The sequence below is a fragment of the Lissotriton helveticus genome, chromosome 3_1 (genome assembly GCF_964261635.1).
Source record: "Lissotriton helveticus chromosome 3_1, aLisHel1.1, whole genome shotgun sequence".
NCBI classification, from domain to species: Eukaryota; Metazoa; Chordata; class Amphibia; order Caudata; family Salamandridae; genus Lissotriton; species Lissotriton helveticus.
The window spans coordinates 1703011859-1703022767 of NC_136061.1; the positions used below are offsets into that span (position 1 = coordinate 1703011859).

Below are 10909 nucleotides of genomic sequence, written 5' to 3' on the forward strand. Positions count from 1 at the left end.
TTAGGGGGATTGGGTAGGGCTGTGGGGAATGAGTTTGTGGGGTTGGCTCACCCTGGTGTGCGGGTTACAGGGGCTGGGGGTTTCTCAAGTACGTTGTTGGAGCGTGAGGGGTTTTCCAGGCAGGTGAGTGGAGAGTCTGTACATGGGGATGCTGGAGGTCCTTATCTTATGTTAGGTTCTCCTGGATGGGAGCATTTTGGTACAGCAGGTTTGGCGCAGCGGGGTTTTCACAAGGATATTGGGGTCCATGCGAGGGGTGTGGGGGTACCTTTGCAGACCTCTTCTTCGGTGGCGGCGGGCGCTAATTTGGATGTCAGTGATGAGGAGGAGATGATAGGCGACTCTCCGGTTAGAGGAGTGCCATTGAAGGGTTGCATTAGGGGACGTTCTTTGGAGAGGTGCCAGGGGTCGCTTGTGGATGCTGATTTGCGGAGGTCAAGGTCTGTTTCGAGTGTTGCCTTTAGGGACCCTAGCACACCAGTCCAAACTTTTTCTTTTCAGGATAGGAATAGGTGTGGAGGTCCAGACTTGGCAGGGCGCGGTCCAGTCCCATCACGCCAAGGGGAAGTGAGGAGAGTGCCTAGCGCGGCCCTCTCTGTTCCAACGAGGGATCCCGCCGCGGCCAGCACACGAGGGTCTGGCGTGACCCCGCTGGCCCCAACGAGTAGCAGGTATAGGTGGCAGGCCTTGCCGGCGGCTAAGGAGCTACAGAGTCAACGCGCAGGGAGGTACGGGCGTGTACAGCCTGCTCCCCCTCCTGGAGTTTCCAAATCATTTAAATGTACGGTGGTTGATACCGGGTTGGGTAAGACCCGTGATGAGTTGTTGCACACTAGTGCCGATTCAGTAGTGTTGGACTACGATGAAGACAGTCCTGAAGAAGGTGAAGTGCGGGATACGGAAAGGGGGGTGCCCTCTCATGTTTCTTATAGTGTGTTACAGGCTCCAGTGGTCCAAAGTCAAGTGCAAGGGAGAAGAGAGCACGGCCCATCGAGTAGGGCGCCTCGCCGACCGGATGCATTGACCTCGGAGACACGGGCGGAGCCATCGAGAGTGGTCTCTCTTTTGCCAGGTGAGCAATCAGCCACACAGGCCAAACCTAAGATGGTGTCTGTGGGTACTGGTGGTGAAACTGAAGTGATTAGTAGTGATGGCCGTCTGGTCAAAGGTCGATATGTAAAAGACACAGCAGTTGGTACAGATGATGTGGTAGACATTCAGAACACAGTGGTAGGTCATGTTATGGCTGGTGCTTCCAGCAAGGTTAAAGAGCCTGTGGCCAGTAAAGAACTCAAAATCAAAAAACTGCCTTACATGGGGGTTACGAAACCATTAGGTGCTCATCTCATGTTAAGTACCAAGGACCGAATTTGGAATGGTGAGTATGTGGAACTACTGAAGCTACTCCACAGGGAAGTCAGGTCCAAAGAGGGGTCTAAGGAGGAGGAGTTTGAGCTGGCAAAACGCCCCAGAGTGCCTTTAACTATTGAAAACTGGACAGCTGCGTTTTTAATTTATGCCAGTGTATATTGCGAAAAGTTCCCTGAGCGCAGCGTGTCCCTTTTTAAATACATGGACGTCATTCGCAAGGCCCAGATCACCGGGGGTGGTTTTGCTTGGTCTCAATATGATGAGGAATTTCGGGCCAGGATGGCTTGGGACCCGGAAGCTAAGTGGGGGGAGATAGATAATGACTTGTGGCAACACACAATGGGGTCAGCGTCAGGGGGTAAAACCATTTTCACGGCAAGTGGTTTGCCGTTAGTTTATCGGCCCTTTCAGGGGAAGCCCACCCGGGGAGGGGTGGGGGCCACTGCAACCTTGTACTCAGGGTCTGGTTTCTGTTGGGAATTTAATAGGGGCTCCTGTACCAGGGAGTATTGTAAATTTAAACATGAATGCTCAGGCTGTGGTAAGAAACACCCGTTGTCCAAGTGTTGGAACAATCAGCCATCGGACGGTACACAGGGAAAGCAATCAGTTTCAGGAACATCAAATACGACTGCACAGTTTTCAGGAGGAAGGGGATACAGAGGTGCTAAGGGTGCTGGGTCCAAGGGCTCGTACGCCAGTTAATTTAGAAAGGCTGCGCATTGCCCTCCATGGTTTCGATGATCAGTCAGCAAAAGTTACACTGTTGGAAGGTTTTCAGTTTGGGTTCCGACTCGGTTACTTAGGTGTTAGGGAACGGAGATGGTCTGCCAATTTAAAATCAGCTTCTGAACATGCCACGGTGGTACAAGACAAACTTACTAAGGAAGTACATGAAGGGAGGATGGCTGGCCCGTTTCACGATTGGCCGATCCATAACTTGATTGTTTCACCGGTTGGGGTTGTCCCGAAGAAAGAACCGGGACAGTTTCGCCTGATTCAACATTTGTCATGGCCTGAAGGGTCGTCTGTTAATGATTTCATTGACCCAGAGGCAGTGTCTGTCTCTTACTCTTCGGTTGACGTGGCCATGTCACTTGTTGTGACAGCGGGCGCAGCCGCTGAGATGGCTAAGTGTGACATCAAGTCTGCTTTTCGGCTATTGCCTGTCCACCCGGACGATTGGAGCCTTTTAGGTATTCAGTTCAATGGTAAGTGGTACGTGGACAAGGCTTTGCCGATGGGCTGCTCCATATCATGTGCCTTGTTTGAGTGTTTTAGTACTTTCCTGCAATGGTATTTTTCCCATCAGTCCGGTCATACCCTGGTAACTCACTATCTCGATGATTTTTTCTTTGTTGGATCCCCGGGCTCCGCGGAGTGCCAGAAGGCTCTGGACACATTCCAAGGGCTCATGGAGGATTTGGGAGTTCCTTTGGCTCCCGAGAAAACACTGGGCCCTGCCACTGTCCTATCCTTTTTGGGTATTGAAATTGACTCTGTGTGTATGTCTGCTCGACTGCCGGAAGACAAAAGGGTCAACATGATTGAATTACTGGATGTGATGTTGTCAAAGAGAAAAGTGTTGGTGAAAGAGATTCAAGTGCTTTTGGGTCATTTGAATTTTGCCTGCAGAGTGGTGAGAGCGGGCAGGACCTTTTGTAGGAGACTGGGCAGGGCTTTGGCAGGTCATCATTTGCCCCACCATCGTGTTCGTCTGTCTGCTGGTGTCAAGGAGGATTTGAGAATGTGGAAGTTTTTTCTGAACTCCTTCAATGGTGTCCCCTTGGTCAGAGAGGTTGACTTTCAGTGGGATGTACAAATGTTTTCGGATGCTGCTGGCAGTGATGGTTTTGGGCTCTTTTGGAATGGCAAATGGTGTGCAGAACGTTGGCCTGATGAATGGTTGAATGGAGGTCGCAGCATCACTTTTCTGGAACTGTTCCCCTTATTGGTCGCCTTGACATTGTGGGGGGAGGAATTGGCGCACAAGAAAGTGCTGTTTCGTGTGGATAACATGGCGGTGGTGGAGATAGTGAATCGCCAATCGGCCAGGGACGGACAGGTGTTGAAACTTATGAGAGTTTTTGTTCTTGGTTGTTTGAAACACGATATTCATTTTCGTGCGTTGCACATTCCTGGTGTGGACAATGACATTGCGGATGCTCTGTCTCGTTCACAGTGGGAGAGATTCCGTGGTCTGGCGAAGGATGCGGACAGATCCCCGACTCCGATGCCGAGTCATCTGTGGCACGTCGGCGAGGTCGGGTCGTTCAATTGGTGGTAGGTTCTCTGTCTGTGTCCACGCGTTCTGCGTATTCCCTTGCGTGGAAGGAATTTCTGGAATCTGGTGCTGTCAGAAGGGAGGATCTGTCGAGTCGGTCGGATGATGTGGTCAACTTTATACTGGACCTCATGGATAAGGGTTTGACCAAAGTAACCATTGCTGGGAAACTGGCGGGGATTGCTTTCATGGGGAAGTTGTGGTGGGGCTATCCTCCATCTGCGGGGGAAATTGGTAGAAGGATGCTTGAGGGATGGGCCAGGGAGCAAGGGCACATTGGTAGATCCAGAGCCCCTCTATCTTGGCAAGTTCTGGCCAGGTTGATTACGGTTTTGCCTTTAGTTTGTTCAGATGATTTTGAGGCATGTCTTTTCTCTATGTTGATGGCTTTCATGTTTTTTGGTGCTTTCAGGGTATCTGAGTTGTTGGGTTCAAAGTATAAGTGTGGATTGTTTTGGAAGGACGTTTTCTGTTATGATGAGGGAGTTCATGTATGGTTGGCCAGTTCTAAAACGGATCAGACGGGGAAGGGGAAAGGTGTATGGTTACAGGCATGTGCTCCGAAGCTTACTTGCCCTCTACTGCTTGCGCGGCGCTGGCGTTCCTTGTGTGGGGGTGGCGATGAAGTCCTGGTTTTCCAACATATCACTGGCACCCCTGTAACACCTTATCAATTACGTATGGTTTTGCGCAAAGCGCTACAGCACATAGGTCTCGATAGCAATATTTATGGGACTCACTCTTTCAGAATAGGTGCTGCCACTGAAGCTTTTCACAGGAATTGGTCTGAAAGGGATATTAAGCGATTGGGGCGCTGGTCTTCTAACTGTTTCCAGCGTTACGTGAGGAGCTCGGCGGAGGAGGCGCATGCGTCATCCTCCTTCACAGGATTTTAACTCTTTTTTCTTTTTCAGGATCCGTTGCTGGACCTCGCTCCTCGGTGGTAACGGTCTGGATAGTGGGGCATTCATTTGTCAAGTGGGCCAGAGTCCAGGCGGCGAGGAGTTACTTTGGAGATCTACTTGGTTTCAATGATCGAATGTTTAACGTTCTTTGGAAGGGTAAAGGTGGGATGCTCTGGAGAGAGTTGATCCCTTGTTTGAACAACAACATGGTGGGCGGTGTCTGCCCGGATATTTTAGTTATTCATTTGGGAGAAAATGACCTATGTGCAACGAAAGGTGTAGTCTTGCTGCGAGCTATGAAACGAGATTTAGGCCTCATTAAGGAACGATGGGCTGGGTGCCACGTTTTTTGGACAGAGTTGATTCCTCGCAGGATATGGAGGGGAGCAGTGAATCCCAGGGCCGTCGATCGGGCTAGGAAGAAAGTGAATTCGGAGGTGTCTCGTTGCTGTAGGAGCCTTGGTTTCAGTAGGATTTCACACAGGGACATTAAGTTTGAGGCTGTTGAGTTCTTTAGGGATGATGGAGTTCATCTGTCCCGGGTGGGCATGGAACTTTACTTGTTGGAGATTCGTGAGGTTTTAGCCCGGGCTTTGGCCATGCAGCGTTGATTTTCTGGTTGTCTTTCGCTTTGCGGTTGGGGGGCAGAAAGGGAGGCGTTGCTTCCCCCGCCTACCTTTCTGGGTGGCGGTGTTTTTGGGTATCATTACGGTTTTTAGGCAGATTGCTGGTTGAGTATTAGTTCAAGTATTTCTTTGACAAGTGCTGGGGTATGTTGGTCATGGTTTGACCGTTCAGTTTTGTGAGGGGGGGGTATCTGCAGGAGTGCAGGGTCAGGCAGGGTTTATGGTTATGGAGGACCTGACCGTTGTTATTGTAATTGTGGTTGGACGAATAAAGTTTTAACGATGACGTATGTTTGTTTAATGACGAAATGTTTTATTGATGATGTAATTTTATTGATGACGTAATGTTATAATGCTGTTATATTTTTATTGATGTATTGTTGGGAGCGGGAGGGCTCAAATGTTTTAGGGGTGGGGGAGGGTCCGGGGGGCTGAATTTGTAGTTATTTAATTATTTAGTGAGGTTTAGTTTTGTAAGGCGTTGCCAAGGTTTGTGTTTGTAATGTGCACCTGTGTCTTAATAAAGCGGCCTTTTACACACACAAACAACTTTTGGTCTACTTTTCTCCCACCCCTCGCCCTCTCTCCCAAGGGGGGCTTGGGGGAGGGAGCCGACCGCCGGGAGGTCTCCTCCCCCGGGCGGTTTGGGAGAGCTGCGAGGGGTGTCCCTTTAAGAGGGACAGAAGTTTCCAGAATTGGGCTGGTCCAGTAGGACCAGCATAGCCCAATTATAAACCCCCCGCCCACTGCCTACCAGCCACCATTTTAGGTTTGGTGACCTGGTGGCTAGGTGGGCTCATAGCTTTTTGTCCCACCCTCCCTCCCTCAATTTTTCGCTTTAAATGCTCCGCTTTTCCCCTCGCTGCTCAGTTTTTTCCCCAATTTTTGGGCGTTTTTTGCCACTATTTTCTTTTTTAAGTAAAAGGCTGTTTTGTGGGCTACCGGTGTGCAGGGGTTGTTTCTCTTGTATTTGTATCCGTCGCTGACACAGGTGCTGTGCGGTGTTTTTGGGTATCATTACGGTTTTTAGGCAGATTGCTGGTTGAGTATTAGTTCAAGTATTTCTTTGACAAGTGCTGGGGTATGTTGGTCATGGTTTGACCGTTCAGTTTTGTGAGGGGGGGGTATCTGCAGGAGTGCAGGGTCAGGCAGGGTTTATGGTTATGGAGGACCTGACCGTTGTTATTGTAATTGTGGTTGGACGAATAAAGTTTTAACGATGACGTATGTTTGTTTAATGACGAAATGTTTTATTGATGATGTAATTTTATTGATGACGTAATGTTATAATGCTGTTATATTTTTATTGATGTATTGTTGGGAGCGGGAGGGCTCAAATGTTTTAGGGGTGGGGGAGGGTCCGGGGGGCTGAATTTGTAGTTATTTAATTATTTAGTGAGGTTTAGTTTTGTAAGGCGTTGCCAAGGTTTGTGTTTGTAATGTGCACCTGTGTCTTAATAAAGCGGCCTTTTACACACACAAACAACTTTTGGTCTACTTTTCTCCCACCCCTCGCCCTCTCTCCCAATGTGCTGCACGCCGTTTAGAGTCGCGCATTGCATAATCAGCCCCCATCAAATATGTAAAAGAATAACTATTATTGGTTATGTCTCTAAAACTCTGGCACCTGGAGTTTTGCACATTAAGTTCAACTTTTCTAAGTGTCATGTTCCCCATTAATTCTTCAAATATTTTTGTTACATGTGATTTAGGGACGTAGCGAATCTTGTCTTTCAAATTGCTAATGGATTCTGGGAGTTCTATGCATATTCATTGCATTCTCTCCTCAATATCACATTTAGTAAATTCATCCGATTTAAAAAAAATAAACACGCTAAATCTGTATGAGGCTATTTTTGAAGCATGAATAAAAAGAAAAGCAGTTTAAATGACCAATTATTTCTTTCTTTCTCCTCAACCAGCATTGTTTATTCTGCCTGAATGGTTACCACACTACAGGAAGATTTTCCAGTGCGAGACCAAGTTTTACACAACTAAGGTTTTCTTTCCAACATATTTTTTTATATGTTATTTTACAAGGCCAATGTGAGCACATTTCATTTGCCAAGGAGGAAGTTAGAATAAAGATAACTGTACAGCATAACTAGTTCTTAATGTTAGTTCAGATTCTCACGACTAAAGGAAAAACAACCAAGTGAGGTGAAATTAATTCATTTTGTTTGAGTTATGTCACAGGTGGTAGCCCTTGTGATTTAACAATTCTCATTCCTTGGTTTTCACCCTCACTTACAATATTTCTATCAACACACATGGAGTGAGAATTCCAGGTTAGATATATTTTTGACCTATATTACCCAACTTTCCCCCATCCTTACTGGAGTTACCAATACTGAGGGCATGACTAAATCAGGTTGGGTGAAAATACTCCCCAATACATATTTTTTGGGAAACACCATACAGGAACTGGCGCTCCCACGATGATTGCCGCAACCTTTCTACAGTATGTCACCCAGAGACTTCAGAAGCCAACATCTCTGGATGAAACTCCACATACTCTTATACTGATGAGGCTGGAAGCTGAACTCCCATTAGCGGCCCTATTAGGATTACAGGGGAATAAGGTCCCTAGCTTTAACGGCAAGAAATTCCTCCTGACTGTACAACACATTTTACAATATTCAGAATATCAAGTTTATTGTTTGGTGAAGATGTCAACAACACTTTGGGATTTTAGTGGAGATATAATATAGTTTCAAAAGAGTGACAACATGGAAAAATGACAGGTGAGGACACGTGAGTGAAAATGAAGAGATGAGTAGGTAGAGTTATATATGGAGACGATAGCAGAACTGCTGTTTAGTGTCAAATGACTCCCAGTTCTCAATAGGCAGGTCTTTGTGATTTCAGACGACCCCCAAATAGGTCTTGTATCACCATGTTCGGCCATCTTTCACCCCCTAGTTACATCTGTTGTTGATTCCTTCCCTGTTGAAACACGCAACATCAGCCCCATTTACTGAGCTGCATGCTGACTTATGGTTTTGGAGTCAGGATATGGTTTTCTGTAAAGATGTTATGCTCATCAATTAATTTCAGCCTTTCTGCATAATTTGGGCAATCTTTATTTCCTCAGTTTCTCAATTTGTAATATTTGGCCACCACACATGGCATCACTATTAAACCTCTCGTCTTTTAAGTTTGGGTGCATAAGCGGAAGACATAAAATATTCCTAGTTTCTATTCTGCTTTCACGACATTGTGTCTGACAGGATACATTTTATCCAATACTTCTGACTATATGTTTCCAATTTCTTGCAGAGTCATAACACCTGTGTGATATCCAATCATTTAATCAATGCCGTTCATGACAATGAATGAAATGGGCATCACCACTATGTTTCAAGCAATAAAGGTTTTTGGTGAAGTGGCAAGCGCATGAGGTTTTGAGTAAACAAGGTGCCACGATTTCTCCATTTAGCTTTCATATGCATGAGCTGCCGGATTGTGAATCCTTTTTCAGGTGTGGCTTCTATTTCAGCTTAGATGTGTCACTGTATACTCCTCTTGTTAGGTGAATACGTTCTTCCATCCCTATTTGAATTATGGGTGGGCAAGGCCAAGTTTCCCCTTTGCCCACAATGTTGGGGGAGTCAAGAAACTTTACCTTTTACAAATGCAGATCATGTTTCCAGACTTCACTGGAAGGAGTTTGATGGTTACCAATTGCCCTATCTCCAAAGTTCCACTTGATGATCATGCAAGCCATACAATTTCCTACAGCTGCATGTGGTCCTGGGAACGGAGGGACATCTGCTGGTGGTTAATGTTTTAAAGCATGTCATATGTCGAATGAAAGTCCCCTGCATGGCTTTGAATTGCGGCACAAAACTGCCCCAGTATCTTTCTCAACAGCTCTGTGAAAGAGTTCCTTTTGTGAAAGCAGTAGTCCTGCATACCACTTCAGAAACCCCAGCTTTATAATAGTAAGACATAAGTGTTGGGCTCTGTTGTTTAGAGATCACCTTATGTGCTCCCTTTTTCTTAGTGAGAGTGTTTAACAAGGCTATGAGAAACTGCCTGTGTTAGCACCTTAATTGTTAGCCGTGGGATCAGGCCCCTTTAACTGCGCCACCATTGAAGGATAGCCTACCAGACTCTTCCATGTGGCATTAGTTGTATCACCCTTAACTGGAGTATGTTGCTGCCCTCATGTCTGAAACATACTTGGGGTTGGCCAATATATGCACACACATGGATATGGGCACTATTGTGATTAGATGCTTGTGCCTGGCAGGTGAATGTTGGAATACATTGTATGTACTCTATGCATGTGCTCCTCAACACAGAAGTCTTCTTTGTGCAAGGCAAACAAAGGCCCATCTTGGATCTGGCACCTGCAGAATAACAATCACTTGTATCCCCACCCCGAAATCATTTGTATTTGGAGGTGGGGGAGGTAGCTCACCAGCCCTTAAATAAGATGCACTTCCCCTGGTAAGGTGACACAACCCCCTCTCAATTTTTGCTCAAGTCTTCGGTTCTTTACGATGTAGCCTCTTTTCTGATACCAATACACATCTAAATGGAGCCTCTTCAGACCACACTAGAAGGGAGCTGGCACTGTTACATGACCCAAACATGGGCTGATCATACTTAGGACATGCCTCTCCAAAACACCTTATTTGTGAGACATAGCAGTAAGAGAGGATAAGTACTGGGCTCTCCAAATAGTATGGAGTTTTCTTTTGTTATTTTATTTTACAGCACATATATTGCATAGCTACTCCAAAGAGTATCCCGATGTAGTACCTGCAGGACTGTTAGGCAAGGAGCACGCAGAGCTTATTTAAAAAGCCAGGTTTTCAACTTCTTCTTAAATAAACCTGGATCATGTACAGAGCGTAATTCCAGAGGGAGCTGATTCCATTCTACCGCACCCAACAGGAAAGCGATCTGCCCCCAGCTCTCTGTCTCTGCATCTTGGGCGTACAGAGGAAATAGTTTATTCGAGGATCGCAGTTGCCTTGATGGGTTTTAAAAGCTGAATCTGGAGCTCAAATCTGTAGGACCTTTGCCATACAGGGTGACATGGACCAGCACCAAGGTCTTGAACTTCACTCTTTCCCTCATAGGGAGCCAGCGGAGATCCTGAAGATGAGGCCTAGCGCTCACCCCTTGAGGAAGATTAAGCAGAAGCCGAGCAGCCGCATTCTGGATCACCTGGAGTTTGTCTAGGAGATATCCTGGAAGGCTGTTGTACAACGCATTGCCATAGTCAATGCAGGATATGATAAGTGCTTGAGTTCATTGTTCGACATCTAAGGAAGAGTTGCACATCTGCAGTTAGGACAGGATAATGGAAGATCCTGCAATAGAATCTCAGCAGGTTTCTTCTTTCTACCCTGACTAGGACTAAGCCTGGATGAGTCTATAGGGTCCTTGGTCCTTACTGACCTATTAAGAGTGAGAAAATATCTGCCTCCTGTGGCAATGGACTACAATTCCAGGATAATTGACCAACTCTTAGTGAAGTGTGTAGCCCAGCTGCCTGAGATGATCTGTATGAGACAGCCCAACAGACCATGGTTTCCTCTAAAAATGAATTCATCAAACAATCTCACTAGGAAGCAAGACCTACAACCAGCGGCGGCTACTCTGCAATGACAGAAGAATGTCAACCCACTGCCTGGCTCAGAGACAGCAAATGAAAAATAGAATGCTGTTCTTACATCATGTTAGTTTTCATTTGCCGGCACTGAGCC

At 46.5% G+C, this 10909-nt stretch overlaps 1 protein-coding gene across 1 annotated transcript; it reads left to right on the forward strand.

The window, feature by feature from the left end:
• The first annotated feature begins 219 nt into the window (after nucleotides 1–219).
• LOC144825103 (uncharacterized) lies at nucleotides 220–5573 on the forward strand. Its single transcript, XM_078683992.1, has 2 exons — nucleotides 220–1072; nucleotides 4570–5573. Exons 1-2 carry the CDS (start codon nucleotides 331–333, stop codon nucleotides 5169–5171), a joined length of 1344 nt encoding a protein of 447 aa, XP_078540118.1. The 5' UTR covers nucleotides 220–330; the 3' UTR covers nucleotides 5172–5573.
• Nucleotides 5574–10909: the final 5336 nt, after the last annotated feature.

Bases quoted from the DNA above. Each gene is read 5' to 3' on its own strand.
- LOC144825103 (XM_078683992.1), top strand. From the start codon at position 331: ATGATAGGCGACTCTCCGGTTAGAGGAGTGCCATTGAAGGGTTGCATT. The intron at 1,073-4,569 runs GTGAGCAATCAG...TTTCTTTTTCAG, and splicing joins AGTGGTCTCTCTTTTGCCAG to GATCCGTTGCTGGACCTCGC.